The 19,512-nt window shown below is 40.1% G+C and overlaps 1 protein-coding gene and 1 pseudogene across 4 annotated transcripts in view; one reads left to right on the top strand and one right to left on the bottom strand.

Annotated features, from left to right (window-relative positions):
- The first annotated feature begins 2,420 nt into the window (after window positions 1-2,420).
- The window catches only part of HDHD2 (haloacid dehalogenase like hydrolase domain containing 2), a 43,039-nt gene continuing 25,947 nt past the window's right edge, over window positions 2,421-19,512 (top strand). Inside the window, exons 1-4 of one of the 4 annotated variants that reach the window (XM_063716787.1) lie at window positions 2,421-2,545; window positions 16,376-16,523; window positions 17,882-17,969; window positions 18,130-18,338. In XM_063716787.1, coding sequence (XP_063572857.1) covers window positions 17,953-17,969; window positions 18,130-18,338 — 226 coding nt within the window. In that variant the 5' untranslated portion in view covers window positions 2,421-2,545; window positions 16,376-16,523; window positions 17,882-17,952. 4 annotated transcript variants of the gene reach the window in all.
- On the bottom strand, window positions 15,524-15,808 carry LOC100456798 (small ubiquitin-related modifier 2-like; annotated as a pseudogene).

Here is a 19,512-nt window from a genome sequence, read left to right as displayed (position 1 = left end):
ATCTTTTCCAGACCACTAATGTTTGTATCTAGATGTGCTTCAACCAGAGAGATGTTCTCCTGAAGTAAAATGTTTCTTATGAAGCAAATCACTTTCTCATTGATTTATTAGTTTCTAAGTTATTACCAATGTAACATTTTGAGGCTGGGCATGGTGGCTCACGCCTGTAATCCCAACACTTTGGGAGGCCGAGGCGGGCAGATCACTTCAGGTCAGGAGTTAGAGACCAGCCTGGCCAACATGGCGAAACCCTGTCTCTATTAAAAGAACAAAAGTTAGCCGGGTGTGGTGGTGCACGCCTGTGATTCCAGCTACTCGGGATGCTGAGGCATGAGAATCGCTTGAACCCGGGAGGCAGAGGTTGCAGTGAGCTGAGACTGTGCCACTGCACTCCAGCCTGGGTTACATAGTGAGAGTCCGTCTCAAAACAACAAAAATAACATTTTGATACCAATCATAATGGAATTCTTCTTTGCTAAGATTTCTCTTGGCCCCTGATTTTTCATTAGAAGTCAAGTATTGTGAAAACATTCGATGCAAGGACCTGGGACACAGTGGGCTATGTCCAAGGGTATCAATGATCAAGATAAGTTTTTTCTACTGTTTTTGTTCCAGTTCAGATACTGCTGTATGTCTTCACTTCTTTGGGTTTTTTGCTCCCCCCCCCTTTTTTTTCTGAATCCAGTCCCTCCCTTTGGAGGGGCTGAATTTCTTCTTATCTTGCCTTTCATCAAGTAGATCCATTTGGAGAGGAGAAAGCCATTAGTCCTATCCCATGATTCCACATAACGTGAATGAGGCCAGGCATTGGTGCCCGCGCCTGTAATCCCAGCACGTTGGGAGGCTGAGGTGGAAGAATTGCTTTAACTCAGGAGTTTGAGACCAGCCTGGGCAACATCGTGGGACCCCACCCTGTCTACAAAAATCAAAATTAGCCAGTTGTGGTGGTGTGCACCTGTGGTCCCAGCTGTCTGAGGAGGTTGAGGCAGGAGGATCCCTTGAGCCTGGGAAGTCGTGGCTGCAGTGAGCCATGATTGTGCCACTGCACTCCATCCTGGGTGACAGAGTGAGGCCCTGGCTCCAAAAAAAAAAAAAAAAAAAAATCAGTTACACTACCCAATTGCCCAGTCTTGGAGCCTGATAATTGATGCCTTCTCCCTAACCCCAGTCTAATCTGTCACCAGTTTCTGTTTAGCCTCCTATGAATTTATCCTCTTTGCTTTGTTTCCACACATTCTAGTTCAAGTATCTCTCTTGTAGCCCTGCAGTGGGTCTCTTATCTGGTCTTACCCATTCTGGCATCTCTCCTATCTATTCATACTGCAGGCAGAGGAAGCATTTAGAAAAATACATTTCTTATATTACCCACTCAGAATCCTTTGGTGATGTCTTAATCTGGTCAAAGACAGCTGGCTCATAGGGGGAAACTAGGACCAAATCTTTTTTCCTTCAACCAATTAGACCCTCACACAGAAAACTTAAACTTAGCATATATGAGTAAGACAAAAAAACTTCAGATCCAGTGGAGAGGAAAAGCAGATGGCTCCTAGTCCAAGGGACAGAATGGGTCACAGCTCCTAACAGGGCTGACTGCAGCCTTGGGTAGTGGGGGTGTTAGATTGTGGCATACGGGTGGCATATATGGGTCCCCAGTCAAGGACAGAGCAGTGGTTTTATCAAGGGGTATAACCCTTGTATAAGGTGTAACCCGAGTGAGTATCCTATTATGTCAAGAGAGTTCCAGAAAGTTGTTCAGTCATTTTCATAGTGAGTGCGTAATAAGAGTGACCTTTCTGTACTCTATTATTCAGGTCCACAAAACTTACTTGGATCAAGAGGAGACAAGTAGAGACCCCCACGAGTGTGGCAGCGGGTTAGGGAGAGAGGTGGTTCTGAGTGTACCAAGATAGAGCTCCCGTGGAAGAGGAAGGCACGGCCCGTAGTGGCTCTAATCGGGAGAGACGCGGGAAAGGAGGGACGTCGCTGCCCGAGGGAGTAGTTAATGGAGAAAGCAAGAGGTGCCAGGTGCTATTCAAGTAGCTAAGGGGGAAATGACGACTTCTGAGATTGGGTTGTCTAGTAAAGTATGACTTCTTAGTTAAACCTCGAGAGTGGACAAGTGGTAGAGGAAGGGAGGGTGAAGGCAAAGAACGCTACTCAGTAACTATCGGTTCAGCAGTGGTGCTGTGGACTGGAAAATAGCTACCGAAGAAAGGCAGGGGATTATTTTTCCTCGTGCATCCCGGCCCAGGAGGCCGCGCCCTTGGGAAAGTGGGTCTCCAGAAGCGCCTAGCTTTCCGTCAGTGGCGGTGCAGACGGAGGACTAACACGACGCGGTGGGTGTGCCGCCTCAGCTGAAATCCCGGGCGAAGGGGTGGGGCGGAGCCGGGAAATGCGGGGCTTCCGGCGCGGCCAGGGCCCAACTTCCGGCGTCCGTCGTGCAGCTGCAGGGCTGTTTGTCCTGGCCGGGGACCCTGCGGCCAGTGCGACTGGCTGGCTTTGCCATTAGCGGGGGCCTTTCCTGAGGACGGCGTACGGAGTGTGGGTGAGAAGCCGCTGTAGGACGGAAGAGGAAGAAGCGCAATTGGGGCCGGGAGGCTGCAGATTTTGTGACAGGGTTCGGGAACTACCAGTGGCGTCCCCAGGCCGCCCCTCCTCTCGGGCCCGGCCGTGCGCTCTTGCTCTGTGCGGTTTCCCTGTTTTCTCGGAACCGCCGCCTTTGCCTTGGCTCCGCGCGTGCGCACAGCTGGGCGCCAGGCGCGCTGTGGGTCTTTGCGGGGCGGATCGTGAAGCTAGTGTGTCAGTCATTCCTCGAAGCGTGCTCTTGGGCTGTATTTTGGAGCTAGCGTCCCTCCTGGTCAGTTTGGCGTTTTTAATGCCCTGGTACTTGGTCTAGAACCGAGTGCAGTGACCAGTCTTAAGGCTTCTTCCCAGCCAAGAGATGGGGGGATGGAAGTTGAGTTGGTGCTGAAAGAGTTTGTTGTTGGGGCCTTCCAGCTGTGGACACCGGGGTTCATGAGTTAATTCACGATCTTTATTGAACGCCTAAATAACACAGTGGGAAAGGCAACACAGTCCCTTATGCACAGAGCTTAACAGTTTAGTAGGAGAGGCGCGGGCTGGTAACCAGGACAGTGGTAAATGTAGTAGGAACACAGGTGGCTCCTAGCCTAACTCTGGGAGAAAAGGAGTTGGACCCAGAGGAGACACGCCAGAGGAAGTGATGGTTATCTGAGACTGAGGGCTAAAGGGATTGGCCAGGAGACGAGGGTGTAGAGGGGGCCCGAGTAGTTGCAGACAAAAGTCCCGCAACCCAGGGAGGCAAAGTGTAGAGCTCTTGGCCGCCTGCAGTACCATGGAACTTGGGTGCTAGTAGAGACAAATGAATTGGAGAGGGTAAACCAGGACTGTGTCCACCAGTGTTCATTGTTCAGACTTTATCCAGAGGTCAGCGGGGAGTCACTGGAAGAATTTTAACTGGGGAGTGGCTGAATAATACCGTCATTTATTGAATGCCTACAGCGGTTCCAGAAAATCTGGAACCATATAGGGAAGGAAAGAAAATTTGTACTTCCCAGGGGTTTTAGGAGGCATGTTCTGTAGAGCCCCAATCTCCCAAGGGAAAATTTGTATTAAAATCTCTTAAGTATGCAAGTTTTGAATAATATGCCATAATATATATTTAGATGTGTTTTCTCAAATCCTCAAGTTATACTAATGCTTGAGAACTTTGCATCATATGTATCCTGTGATTTTTGTAGCCCTTGATATATCCATAATGTTCCCTCCTTGCTTCTCTCTCCCAGCCCTCCACATACATAACCCAACCTTTCTCTGAGCGGAACACAATTCACAATTGTTTATAGGTATTACTTTCTTTAATCCTCTTATCAACCATTAGAGTTGTGTTATTATTTCTAAATTAGCAATGAAGAAACTGAGGCGAAAAGGTTAAGAAGGTTGCCCAGGTTCACCCAGCTAGTGAGTGGAGATGTATACCCAGGCTGTGAATTTATACAACTCCTTTGTTCTTGTCCTTAACCACTGCACTGTTGCATTGTAGGGAATAATTTAGGGCTGGTAATAGGAGATGCAAAGCAGAGAGGACAATTAAGAAGTTGTTGAAATAGTCTAGATGAGAGTTGATTTCCAACTTCAAAAAGATAGTTTTAAAAATGGTGAAGAGAAGTAAGTGGATATAAGACTGTAAAGGAAGTAGAACTGACATAATTTGGTGTCTGGATTGATGGTGCTGCCAGCCACTCATAAGGATGGCTGGGAAAGAGCACCTTTGAGGGTGAAAGGACTTGGATTGAGATGCCCCAGTGATATTCAAGCCCAGATGTCCTCTGAGGTATCTGGAAGTTCTCCTCTTGGGATGAGAGAATTTGCTTTTCTTCTTTGTATTGAATATGTACCACTGTCAGTGGTTTATGGCTCTTCTGAGGGGTGTCCCATGTAATTTGTTCCAATTATGGGAGATGGTGGGTATGGACTCAAGATAAACAAAATCAGGCACTACCTTTGAAGGCTTTATAGTTATTTTGAGGGTTATATTAGTATTTTACAATTACATTTTATCAAATACCAGCTTGTAGTTCAGGTAACGAGTATTATACATGTTCAGACAAGGCTTGGTGGCTCATGCCTGTAATCCCAGCACTTTGGGAGCCCAAGGCGGATGGATCGCTTGAACTCACCAGTTTGAGACCATCCTGGGCAATGTGGTGAAACCCCGTCTCTACTAAAAGTACAAAAATTAGGTGGGCATGGTGGTGCACACCTGTGGTTCCAGCTACTTGGGAGGTGGAGGTGGGAGGATGGCTTAAGCCAGGGAGGCAGAGGTTGCAGTGAGCTGAGAGATAGTGCCACTGCACTCCAGCCTAGGAGATAGAGTCAGACCTTGTCTCCAAAAAAAAAAAAAAAAACAAAGTTTTGGACAAGAAGAGAGGTCATAGTGATCAAGTTAGTGGGACTAACTGAAGAAGTAAGTATATTTTGAGGTATGAGTGGGGCACCTCAATTTTATTCTAGGCCTTAGTCACTCTCAAATATGTGGTGCTCCAGAAGAGCATTTTAGAGCTTAAAAGGTATGTTCTATGGAACTGATGAAAGCAAAGAATATAGGCTTTTAAAATGTTTTGGTAACATTAAGCCGGTGTGGATGCTTCAATAAGGATTAAAATGATAAATATGTATTATGACAGTTCCCTGGCTCCAAGTAAATAGTACAGTTCTTACTTTCATTGCTTTTCTAGTCTTGTTCATATTTTGTTCTTTAATCACCTTCAGAGGTAACATTTTTTCTTGAATATTAGATATCTCCCATAAAAGTTGGATTTTGAGAGAAGCAATTTTAGATTCCTCTGTATATATGAAAAGAAAATGCCTTTTTTTGGTCCATCCTTTTGTGGTGCAGTTAGTGTACTTCAAATAATTTTTTAACTGTTACACATCCAAATAGAATCCCTAGGAACGGTCTAGTCTTTTCATGAACAAGCTGTTTTCTGTCTTAGGGAGGTAATAGTTGATGCTATTGCTTATATAATCCTTCAATTCAAGGTCACAATAAAGATCAGAAATAGAATAACATGTGGACTATTACAGAAGGTAGGATTTTGCAGTTGAAACTTGATTAACCACAGCTCTTAATATATTTTTTAACCTCTGCAGTCTTCTTTTTCCCTCTTTCATCAGATACATTATGAAAGACAAACAGAATCGGGGATTTACTTAAAATTCAAAATGCCTTGGAGGTGGAGGCTTTTTTATACTGAGTGTATAGTAATTGTCTGGACTACTGGACTAATTTAGTTTTTTATAACTATTAAATGTGTGAGAAAAAACTGACTAAAATATAAGAAGACTCATTTTTTATTGTGCAATATATCATCTATACAAGTGTATGTAAAACATATATGTTTAAAATGATTATAGTATAATTAAAAGCACCCATATTCTCATTGTCTAGGTTAAGAAGTAGAGTATTGCCAGACCTTAGAGGCTCCCTTTGTGCTCCTCTTGGTTTGCATCTGCTTCCTGTCCTCTGGAGGGTAATCATTATCCCCACTCTTGTGGTAATCATTCCCTTGCTTCTCTTTACAATTTTATCACCTATGTATGCATCTGTATTTTTGAGTACTATAATATGAAACCATACTGTATATATTCTTTTTTTACTTGCTTTTTTCACCCTCTAGTAGATTTCTGAGAGTTGTGTAAGGTGATGTGTATGAATGTAAGTTCTTTCTACTGCATTTCTACATTTTTTTCTGTGTATAAATATACCACAACTTATTTATCCATTCTGCTGTTGATGGACATTTGTATGGTTTCTATTTTCTGGCTGTTACAAATGGTGCTGCTATAGATGTCTTTGTTCATGTATCATGGTACACTGTGAAAGAATCTCTCAAAGGTATACTTGGAAGTGGAACTGCCAGATTGTAGGGTATGGTGATGCCAGACTGATTCCAAAATGCTTGTACAAGTATGTTCTTTCACTAGCAGCATGTGGGAATTGCTGTTGACAGCCTTTGGTGTTTGCAGACTTAAATTTTGCCCATCTGTAGGTTGGTGCATTGATCTCACTGTGCTTGAAATTTGCATTTTCCTGATTACCAATGAGCTTTGAGTAGCTTCATTTATTTGCTGTTCAGATTTGCTCTTTTTTTTTTTTTTTTTTTTTGAGACACATTCTCGCTCTGTCGCCCAGGCTGAAGTGCAATGGTGTGATCTCTGCTTCACTGCAACCTCTGCCTCCCAGGTTTAAGTGATTCTCCCTCCTCAGCCTGCTGAGTAGCTGGGATTACAGGTGCCTGCCACCATGCCCAGCTAATTTTGGTATTTGTAGAGACAGGGTTTCACCACGTTGGCTAGGCTGGTCTTGAATGCCTGACCTAGGGTCATCCACCCACTTTGGCTTCCCAAAGTGCTGGGATTACAGACATGAGCCACTGTGCCCGGCCAGATTTGCTCTTTTGTAAAGGATACGTTAAGATCTTATGCAGTTTTTCTATTGGGTTGTTCATCTTTTTCTTAATGTTTATACTTTATACTTCCTGGAATCTCGTCTTTTCCTACATGTGTTAGAAAAATAAGTTCTTTTTCTGTATTTTCACTCTCTTTGTGGTGCTTTTGAAATATAGTTGAATTTATCTGTCTTTTCTTCAATGGTTTGTGCTTTTTCTGTCTCATTTTAGAAAGCCTTTTCTGTCCTCAAGTCATGAAGATACTCTCCTATCTAAAAGTTTTACAGTTTTGCCTTAAACATGTGGTTGTTTAATCTCCTTGGGAAAAAAAATTGTTGTGTATGGTGTGATGTGGGAGTCCAATTTCATTTTTTCTCGTGGATATTCCGTGGTTCCAACCCCATATTATTGATCATTTTATTTTTTCTTTACTAATCTGAAACACTACTTCTATCATATATGAATTTTCTACACATATTGGGATCTTTTTCTGTATTTTCTGTTCCATTGATCAGTTTGTCTCCATATGTACTAATACCACACCATTTTAATTAATTACAAGACCTCATTAAGTAAGTCTGGATATTAGGTAAAGCAACGCCTACTTTCTTTTTCTTCTTTGGTCTTGGCTGAAGTGTCTTGGCTATACTTGGCGATTTGTACTGGTGTAAACATTTTAGCATCAGCTTATCAAATGAACCAGACACTTTTTGGGATACTGATTGGAGTTGCATTGAATCTGAGTCTAAATGTTGCTCCTTTGAAAGCAATTTGTCTTTTCCCTTGGCTGTTTTCAAGATCTTCTCTTTGCCATTGGCATATAGCAAGGGTTTAGATGTGGATTTATTTTCATTTATCTTGCTTAGAATTCATTGGACCTTCTGAATTTGCACACTGATAGTCTTTCATGTGTTTTCTCCTCATATTTTTGATCTTGCCTTTTGTTCTTTAAACATGTAGGCATTATGATAATTACATTAGAAGAATAAGAAGCCCTTATAGGGCTGCTTGTGCAGTCTGTTGTTTGTGTAGATTCTCCCTTACCATGGCTTGTTTCCTTAGGTTACTTGCTCATCATTCTTATAATTTGATGTCTTTGTGCTTTTTTTTTTCCTTTTCTTTTCTTTCTTTCTTTCTTTTTTTTTTTTTTGAGTCAGGGTCTTGCTGTGTTGCCCAAGCTGGAATGCAGTGGTGCTATCATAGCTCTCTGCAGCCTTGAACTCCTGAGCCCAAGCAGTCCTCCCATCTTAGCCTCCCAAGTAGCTAGGACTGCAGGCCCATGCTACCACGCTTGGCTATTTGATTTTATTTATGGGATTTCTTTGTTGTTTGGGCTGAAAACTAGTATTTTGAGGGAGGGTTTATATTTGCTGTAGCCAGGCACCTGCTAGTCAAGGTCACACTAATTAAAATCTTGAAGTTTTTCTGAGGCTTATCTTAGGTAATGTGAATTTGGTCTGCAAATTGGGCCCAGCGCTGGTTTATGGTTCCAAATTCTCTGCAGCACTTTCTACCTACCACCCCTTTGGGCCACGTTTCAAAGCAGTTGATTTTCTTGTAGTCAACTGAGACAAGGTAGAGAGGGAGTGCCTGGGATAGGTTTATTTCTGGCTCACCCTTACAGTGAGGTCTTGGTTTTTAGGTTAGAGGATCTGTCTCTTCAGAAGGGCTCTGAGTTCATCTTTATTCCTTGAAGAGGCCCATGGGGAAAAAGATAACTTAAGGTCACATAGTGTGACAGATACCTTTGGAGCCAAAACAGGCCACAGTGTTCTGCTCATCTCCTGAGTTTCTTGCTTTTATTCAGATCTAACAATTCCTTTTTCCCTTGCACCTTGTGGCTTACACACACGTGCGTGCACACAGACGTGCACACACACATGTATAATTTTTTGATCTAGTATTGTTAGGTTTTATTTGGAGAGTTAATTTGATTCTTAGCCTGCTATATTATGGAAGCCCAAGTTTAAAGTGATTTTTAAAAATAAGCATACCAAAGTTTATTCATCAATAAATGTTTACTCTTTCAAAGTAGTCAGGGTAGGAAACGATAAGCTTCTACATTGCTCAAGATCTTTTTGGACTCCTATTTTGGAATTGCTTTCTGAGCTAGTACATGTTCTTTGGGATATTTTTATTGGTTACAATTTGTATGCTTTAAAGATGGATATAATTTTGAAAGTGTCAGAATAAAGCCTGCTGAATGAGATGGGTAGTCAAGGAGAGTAATGCCACTTGGAGTTAAAAATAAAATGGAGCCATTGGTTAACGAGGCTGATTTTCATGTGTGGCTCATATGCTAACATTGATGGTAATTCCTAAAGAGAAAAATCCCAAAATGTTTTGAGTAATAGTTATTTGAAATAAACATTTCTTATCTAGTTACCTTCAGTTAACTGGAAAAATAACTCTACTAGAACACTGTATTATTTCTTAAGCATCATGAGTAGTTGTGTCTTTAGTGTGATGAGGAAATATTAGTAGAATACAAATATATATATATGTGTGTGTTTTAGGGATATAGTCTCACTGTGTTGCCCTGACTGCACGGTCATAGCCCACTGCAGCCCCATACTCCTGGGCTTACGCAATCCCAGTAGCTGAGACTACAGGCACACGCCACCATGCTTGGCTACTTTTTAAATTATTTTTTATAGAGATGGGGGTCTCGCTTTATGGTCCAGGCTGGTCTCGAACTCCTGGATTCAAGCAATCCTCCTACCTCAGCCACCCAAAGTGCTGGGATTACAGGTGCGAGCCACTGTACCTGGCCAACAATCTTCTTTTAAAAGAGAAAAATAGCTTCTTGGACACAGGCTTTCAAATTTTTTTCATTAAATTTTTATTTCTGTTGTATATCTAATTTTATACATTATTAATAACATTCTTTGCATTAATATAATAGGTATATTATAAATAATGTGCCAAAGATCTATTTAATATTTGTGTGGTATGTCTGGTATATTCTGTGTAGGGAGATAAATTCTGTTTCATTTAAGAGTAGTTTGTCAGGCGCATTGAACCTTTAGAAAAAGTTAGAAGGCAAATTTAGTAACAAATCTTTGTTAGTAATTTCTTCATCTGAGCACCATCATTCTCAAGAGGAGGTAATATCTATATAGACATTATCTGGACCTTGGTTTTCCCAATTAAGGTGTAAAACCAGTGTGTGTAGAAAGAGGGGTGAGGGGTGGTTCGAGAGCAGATAATCAAAGATCCTGTGTGGCTGTAATGTTCTTTTTGTTCATTACTTAAATATTTATGGTCTGTTCTCTTATTCTTATATAATCACATGTATTTTCCTCATTATTTTTCTTTCTCCTCAAAGCCCACTTTTGCCCTCACACTTCTAAATAGAAGCATATACAACTTTTTTGTTTATGAGAACGTATGTACTCACATTCTGTGACCATATAGGGCATGATGTTATGTGTATGTCTCTGTAAGTGGAATTAAGGGTGTTTAGCTTGCTGGTTTTAGGGTTTTTTGGGTTTTTTTTGCCACTCTTCTCCAGTAGGAATCTCCTCCCCTAGCACAGGGTCAATAAACTTTTTCTATAAAGGGCCAGATAGTAAGGCTTTGCAGGCCAAAAAGTAAAATTGAGAAAGTTAGGTAGGTATGTAGGTAACAGGAAAGAAAATTTTTTTCTACAAACTTTTTTTTTTTTTAATGAAATGAAAAACATTTATTTATGGAACTAAAACTTTAATTTCATATTATTTTAATGTATCACAAAACATTATTCTTTTGATTTCTTTCCCAATCATCTAAAAATCTGTACTAGTTCATTCTCACGCTGCTATAAGGACATACCCAAGACTGCGTAACTTATGTAGGAAAGATGTTTAATGGACTCACAATTCCACATTGCTGGGGAGGCCTCACAATCATGGCATAAGGCGAAGGAGTAACAAAGGCATGTCCTACATGGTGGCAGGCAAGAGAGCGTGTGTGGGGAACTGCTCTTTATTAAACCATCAGATCTTGGGAGACTTATTCACTATCACGAGAACACCATGGGAGAACCCACCCCCATGATTCAGTTACCTCCCACTGGGTCCCTCCCAGGACACATGGGGATTATGGGAGCTATAATTCAAGATGAGATTTGAGTGGGAACACAGCCAAACCATATCAAAATGTAATCAATTATCAGCTTACAGGAAAAGACAAGATGAGTCTGGAGCATCATGTAGTTCCAAAAGCAAAGAAGTGCTCAAAAAACAAAAGGATGCAGGCACAGGAGCCAACCTGAGAGAGCTCTCAATGGCCAAAGCTAAAACAATTTCAGCAACAAACTAAATGACATAGTATTAGCTTATGGCACAAAGAATAGAATAAATATCTGTGAGCCCATACTGATTACATAAATAAATGATTGAGTAAATCGATGGAGAACAAGTCTTTCTTACAGAAGAATTTGAAATAATATATGAGGATACTCCTATTTTTAGAAGGTGGAGTTTAGTTCCTCCCTACCCTCTTTATGACTCAGCCCCAAAGAATAAAATGTGAAAGGGAAAAATACTGAATGTGGAAAAACCTGGCAAATATCATAATTTATTAAACTAGCCTTCTGTTGATGGTCATTTAGGTTGTTTCTAATCTTCTAGTATTTGAATCTAGCAGTAAGTAAAAAAAGATAATATATCAGGACTGCATTGGATTTGTGCAAGATTGACTTAACATTAATTGACCCCATTGACAGCTTAAGGGGAAAAAATGTGATCATCTCATTGGATACAGAAAAAGTAGTAGGTAAAATCCAATAGCCATTTATGACAAAAATTTTTAGCAAACTGGGAATAGAAGGGAACTTTCTTAAATGGCTAAAATATCAGCAGAGTTCTACAGCAAGCCTACTTAATGTTTAAATACTAAAAGCATTCCTTTCAAAATCAAGAACAGAATAAGGATGCGTGCTATCACTACTTCTATTCAATTATGGAGTTCCTAACTAGAATAATAAAACAGAAAATAAGAAAAATAGAAAAAATTATCACTTGTGGTTGGTAATTATTGTCTACATAGAAAATTCTCTATGTAGACAATAATTTTCTATGTAGATAATAATTACCAACTACAAGTGACAATTTTGTTTCTTTTTTTTCTTATTTCAGAATTAGGAAAGTTTGGGGCCAGTTGTGGTGGCTCACACCTGTAATTTCAGCACTTTGGAAGGCCAAGGTGGGAGGATCACTTGAGCTTAGGAGTTGGAGACCAGCCTCAGAGACATAGGAAGACCCCATCTTTACAGAAAAAATACATTAGCCAGGCGTGGTGGTGCACACATGCAACTGCACTCCACCCTGGGTGACAGAACAAGGCCCTGTCTCAAAAAAAAAGAGTTTGGAATGGTTAAAGGATATAAGACAAAAACAACAATAACAACAAAAAATGTATTTTAATACACCAACACCAAACTGTTAGAAAAGGTAATTTAAAATAATTTAATATAGCAATGATAGAGTTGTGTCTACAAATATATGCAAGCCATTTATGTAGATATTTATAAAACTAAAAAAACTTATGTGAATGGAGAGATACAGTATGTTGATGGATAGGATGGCAATATAATAATGATCTTAGTTGTCCTGATATTGCTTTGTAGATTAAATGCAGTTCTAGTCAGAATCCCAAAAGGTGGATCTTGGTTTTGCTTTTGGTAGAATATGAAAGGCACCAACGTGGCTGAATCTCAGAAATACAATGTTGAGCAAAATAAATCACGAAAATTGTGAAATAATGTGTACATTGTGATTTCATTTTTATAACATTCTAAAATGGTAAAACTAAGCAATTGGTAAAAAATATGAAGAAAAGAAAGAAAATTATTATCACAAATTAATTGTACCAGTTACTTCCAGGAAATTTAACTGACCAGGTTCTTACAGGAGGCTTCAGCAATATTGCCATTAGTTCTATTCTTAAGTTGGAGATGAGGTAGATACATGGAATTTTGTTTTGTATAACTATTACCATTCTTGAAGAAAACATTCAAACTGTTTTTCCTCTGCTGTCACACCAACACAGCAACAGTCAATACAGAAGACTTCTGTGACCCCAAAATATGTGGAGATTTTTCCCATCAGCAAGCAAGCAATCAGTTCTGCAGCAGATACCAGTTGGTTGTCCTCCAATTCAGTTCCAACACTGTCTACCTGGAGTTAGTGTCAGATCCCACAGGTTGAGGGCTTAGTCTCCAAGACTGCCTCCTCCATTTTCAGACACCAGTCACGAGTCCTGGCCTGTGGAACTTCTTACTGACTGGCTTCAAGTTGAGGTTTTCACACGTTCCACTTTGGGTTTGATTAGTTTACTAGCACAGCTCACCAAAGTCAGGGAAACACTTACTTACATTTATCAATGTACTATAAAGGATTCTTTTTTTTTTTTTTTTGTGACGGAGTCTCGCTCTGTCACCCAGGCTGGAGTGCAGTGGCACGATCTTGGCTCACTGCAAGCTCCGCCTCCCAGGTTCACGCCATTCTCCTGTCTCAGCCTCCTGAGTAGCTGGGACTACAGGCGCTGCCACCATGCCCAGCTAATTTTTTTTTTTTTTGTATTTTTTAGTAGAGACGGGGTTTCACCATGTTAGCCAGGATGGTCTCGATCTTCTGACCTCGTGATCCACCCACCTCGGCCTCCCAAAGTGCTGGGATTACAGGCGTGAGCCACCGTGCCTGGCCAACAAAGGATTTTTTTAAAGGATACAAATTAACAGCCAAATGAAGAGATACATAGGACAAGGTCTGGAAGGGTCCCCAGTGAGAGCTTCTGTCCCCATGGAGTTGGGGTGTGCCACCCTCACAGCATGTGGGTGCATTCTTGTTCACCCTCCTGTCAGCCTCCATGTGATCAGCTCCCCAAAAGCCCCCATGGAGCCCTATCAATGGAGACTTCATTGGATAGGTATGATTGAAGTATGCGCAACTGTGTCAAAATGTGATTGAATGTAAAGGGTATGATCTAAACCCTGTAAGTCCTGTTTAGATTGTTCTTGACGCCTCTGCAGCATTCCTTCCTCCAGGGTATGAGACAGAACCTCTCTGGAATGAGGGTCTTTTGACCCAAAATCAGATGAGAGTTCTGCCTTGGGCAGGTGAAAGGCAGGCAGGAGAAAGAGAGATTCTGTTTACTTCAACAAAGGCTATGGGATTTATGAGCCAGGAATCATGGACAAAATCATTTTGTATATTTATATATCACACTGTTATTAGGTATGAAAACATCCTTCTTTTGCCCACTTTGATAAGAGATCTCCTATTAACTTATTTTTCTCAAACTTTTTATGTTGAAAATTTGTAATAGTGCAGTAAAAACCATATATTCTTCACCTAAAGTCACTAATTGTTAACCCTTGCTCCATTGGCTGTATATTACTCTCATGCATTGCATTTAGATGCCATGTCTCTTCAGGCTCCTTTAATTTGATACAGTTCCTCACCCAGCCAATTGTTTTGTACAGTTTTCTTCAGTTCGAATTGCCTGACTTTTTCCTTATGCTTCAGCTTGGGTTGAACATTTAAGTAGGAATCCTGCACAGGTGATGTTGTCTCTCTCAGGAAGCACATGATGTTGGTTTGTCCCATTACTAATGGTGTTAATTTGATCATTTGATTTAAGGTGTATCTGGCAAGTTTTTCCACTGTAAAGGAATCTTTTTTTTTTTTTTTTTTTTTTGAGACAGAGTCTCACATGGTCGCCCAGGCTGGAGTGCAGTGGCGCGATCGCGGCTCACTGCAACCTCCGCTTCCCGGGTTTAAGTGATTCTCCTGCCTCATTCTCAGCCTCCCTAGTAGCTGGGATTACAGGCAACTGCCACCATGCCCAGCTAATTTTTGTATTTTTAGTAGGGATGCAGAGACGCGGTTTTACCACGCTGGTCTTGAACTCCTGACCTCAAGTGATCCGCCTGCATCGGCCTTCCCAAAAGTGCTAAGCCACTGCACCCAGCCCTATTCTTCTTTTTTTTTTTTTCAACAAGAAGTTTATTTAAACACCAAGATGCTTGACTTGAAGGGAAAAATAGGATTCTTTTTTTTTTTTTTTTGAGTAATTTATCCCTACTTAAAGATAGATTGCCCTACATGTAACAGCTACGCAGAAAAAGTTATAAAATTGTCTTTGGTTTTACATTGATAAATGAAAAACATTAGAATTCTCCAATTGAACAAGATATGCAGGGATTTTTATGGGGTTTTTGTTGTTGTTAGAGCAAAATAACTTACTGAAATGTAAAGATAGCTGAATGAACATGCCACTAATGGAGAAAGGGTATTTTCACAGAATCAGTATTTTTCCCCATCCCATCTCCACTTGATGTCAATCAGAACATATCATTGGCTATTTAGTTTAAAAAAATGCAATATGCTTGTGCACACATACCAGTTACTTTGTGTACCGTAAAGGAATGGGGAAAGAGGAAAGGAAAGAATAGAGAAAACTAGTCATCAGGATGTGGTGGAATCAAATTGCCATTTTCTGATTGAGAATGTAAACTTGGTCTGTAAGAACAGAATTCTGGAGTAAAGAAGCAGGTTCCCTTTTCGCTAGACACCTCCTGTCTGCTTCTGGAACACATCCATTGTATCTTCAGCCTCCATTTCCAAATGCGCAGGTGTGTCTGTTTCATTGATTGATTGCCCATCAAATTGGAATCTCATCTGCCTCATTGACAATCCCTGTCATTCACAATAGTCTTTCGTTAGTTTACCAAGTGGTGTATGCCTCTTAATCTTAAACTGCACCACAGAACCATTCTGCCCTGCCACCTTCAAGTTAATATGATCGTTGTTCTCAGTTTTGACTTCTTCCTTGGGCTTTTTGTTGGCCATGGTGACTGCCAGAGTCTCCTCAGCTGCCACTTCACAAAAGAGGTACCATGTCTGCACCAGGAGCAGCAAAAAGGAGGAGGTGGCAGTGGTGGATGAGGGAGAGCCACATATTCTGTTTCAGGTTACAGCAGCAAAGAAGGGCGATTAGAATATTTGCATTATACATAACCAAAGATGAAGAAGACTCTGCTAATGATTTAGTCCTTTCATCCACCTGTTCTTTGGAGTACATTATTCTCAGGTTTAAAAATAAAATAAATGAATGAATTGTTCACCAGAGTTCTTTTAAAAAACCTGAAAGTAAATAGTGATACCTCTGTAAGCGTTTTCCTTCCTATAGTTTTAATTCAAGTGTTTTTTTTTTTTTTAAAAAACCTAAGTATTGTAAAAGTTTTATGGATCAAATTTTGGATTTGTAATTTTTAAAACCAGTTTTCTCCAAAATGGAAGCAGCTTAACACTAAGCAGGATCTTTCTGGATATGAGAGATATTTTTGAATACTTATCAGTTTTTAATTGTCCATTGTTTCCTAAACTGTATTTTTAATTTCATTTGCTCTCTCCTAGGGAATGAAGGATGGCAGCATGCCGTGCATTAAAAGCTGTTTTGGTAGATCTCAGTGGCACACTTCACATTGAAGATGCAGCTGTGCCAGGCGCACAGGAAGCTCTTAAAAGGCAAGCTATCCTCCAGGTTCAGCTGACAAATATGTTTGTAAGTGCCATTTTACCACGGCAGATCATTAGCTAAATGGATGGCCTTAAGATGGCATTTTACCGTCTTAACCATATATAGGAACTGCCTTGGGTTTAGCTAGAAGATGTATGCATTATAATTTCCTCCAAACATTGTTTTCTAAGCCTTTATTAGGTTTGGCCTTTTGATTCAGTCTTTTTGTTCTATATATATGTCATTTTCTAAGTCAGTAATGTGAATGTGGGGATGACAACTCAAGAGTCTACAATGTGGAATAAATACCATTGGAAAAAATCGCAAATGAATCCTGGAATCACAAAATAAAACACACACAGACAGGCATAATGCTGCTCTTTCTTGTTTTACCTAAGATCTAACATTGATTGTGCAACTGCTCAAATAAAGTTTAGCTAAAGAACTTGAAATTTTTGAATTATTTCCATCAACTAAACACTTTTAAAGGCTAAAGACTGTCTTATATTTCTCATTTACCAACCACAATACTAAACAGAAGTCTGGATACAAATGAGATACCCAGTAAAAGTATGTTAAAGTAAGCGGAATGTGAATGTTTGCTTCTGGGTGTCCTGAAAAAAAAATCAACTAATCACAACAGAACTAATAACATATATTAAGGATCTTTATCCTAAAATAATTTAGAGAAGTTTTCAAAATCAGCAATACTTAGTATGTGGTACGTATTTTCCAACCTTAAAATGTTCGTAGTGTGGTGTTAATCAGAAAATCTAGTGACTCATAGGCCAGGCACGGTGGCTCACGCCTGTAATCCCAGCACTTTGGGAGGCCAAGGCGGGTGGATCACCTGAGGTTGGGAGTTCAAGACCAGCCTGACCAACATGGAGAAACACCGTCTCTACTAAAAATACAAAATTAGCCGGGCGTGGTGGCACATGCCTATAATCCCAGCTACTAGGGAGGCTGAGGCAGAAGAATCACTTGAACCTGGGAGGCGGAGGTTGCGGTGAGCCGAGATTGTGCCATTGCACTCCAGCCTGGACAACAAGAGTGAAACTCCGTCTCAAAAAAAAAAAAAAAAAAAAAAAAAAGAAAAAATCTGGTGACTCATATCACAGTGCCAGGTATTAGCGCAAAAGATTGACACAAACCTCACTTTCTTTCAAGGAGCTTACCTTTCATTTGGGGAATCAAGAAATACATACTTATATATCTGGCAGGCATCAGTTGGGAGTTACCAATTTAGTTAGGAGTCATGATGTTCATTTTATAGGTGGAGAAGCAGTGGACAACATGTTGTTTAAAGTAAAAAAAAAAAAATCTGTTGCACGGTTGGACTTTATCTTGACTCCTTAATAGGGGAATGGATGTCTGTTCATCAGTGTGCTCTTGTTGGACAGAGCTTTTACTGCTTTACAGATGAGCTTTCTACCGTAGATTGAAAGAAAAACCTTTTTACATCTGGTGAACAATGACATCTCTAAGTAGGTATGTAAACTGTAAACCTGCCATTCTGGAGGGGCAAGAGGTTACACATTGTCATGTTGCTGGCCATAAAAACATTTGGCACAGTTTTAACAAATTAGGATATTTTATAGGGCCAGAATGTAAAAGCTGCCTTTTGACTTCTGAATTTGGCCCTCTCCAGGTTACGTGGCACTTCTGTAATCGTTAGATTTGTGACCAATACGACCAAAGAGAGCAAGCAAGACCTGTTAGAAAGGTTGAGAAAATTGGAATTTGATATCTCTGAAGATGAAATATTCACATCTCTGACTGCAGCCAGAAGTTTACTAGAGCAGAAACAAGTCAGACCCATGCTGCTAGTTGATGATCGGGCACTACCTGATTTCAAAGGTAGGGGAAATTTGGAAAATTTAAAGATTGGATATTTATATGTACTTACAAATCATTTTTAAAACTGGATGTTTAGAGATGTTTATTCTGATTTCCCTGTTATTATTGAAATATTTGATAATACTGATATTTTGAATCTAAATTGGCATTTCTCAAACCTTTTTTTGACTGTAATCCATAGTAAGTGAAACACATTACATAGTAACCTAATACATATCTATATGTGTGTCTTTATGTAAGTTAAGCAATACTTACTCTTGCTGTATAACATGCATTCTGTTTTCTTTTTGGTTTGATTGTTTGTTTATGATGCTGCTTAGAGCCCTCCGAATTAGTTTTACAATCTAATAATAGATCACGACCCATGGTTTGAAAAAACACAGATCATAAAACCATAAAAACCCTAGAAGAAAACCTAGGCAATACCATTCAGGACATAGGCATGGTCAAGGATTTCATGTCTAAAACACCAAAAGCAATGGCAACAAAAGCCAAAATTGACAAATGGGATCTAATTAAACTAAAGAGCTTCTGCACAGCAAAAGAAACTACCATCAGAGTGAACAGGCAACTTACAGAATGGGAGAAAATTTTTGCAATCTACTCATCTGACAAAAGGCTAATATCCAGAATCTACAAAGAACTCCAACAAATTTACAAGAAAAAAACAAACCAACCCCATCAAAAAGTGGGCGGAGGATATGAACAGACACTTCTCAAAAGAAGACATTTATGCAGCCAAAAGACACATGAAAAAATGCTCATCACTGGCCATCAGAGAAATGCAAATCAAAACCACAATGAGATACCATCTCACACCAGTTAGAATGGCGATCATTAAAAAGACAGGAAACAACAGATGCTGGAGAGGATGTGGAGAAATACGAACACTTTTACACTGTTGTTGGGACTGTAAACTAGTTCAACCATTGTGGAAGACAGTTTGGCGATTCCTCAAGAACTAGAAATACCATTTGACCCAGCAGTCCCATTACTGGGTATATACCCAGAGGATTATAAATCATGCTGCTCTAAAGACACATGCACACATATGTTTACTGCAGCACTATTCACAATAGCAAAGACTTGGAACCAACCCAAATGTCCATCAATGATAGACTGGATTAAGAAAATGTGGCACATATACAGCATGGAATACTATGCATCCATAAAA

The sequence above is a fragment of the Pongo abelii genome, chromosome 17 (assembly GCF_028885655.2).
Source record: "Pongo abelii isolate AG06213 chromosome 17, NHGRI_mPonAbe1-v2.0_pri, whole genome shotgun sequence".
Taxonomy (NCBI): Eukaryota; Metazoa; Chordata; class Mammalia; order Primates; family Hominidae; genus Pongo; species Pongo abelii.
Note: the sequence above shows the minus strand (reverse complement) of the source record. Positions and strands in the feature narration are given on the sequence as shown.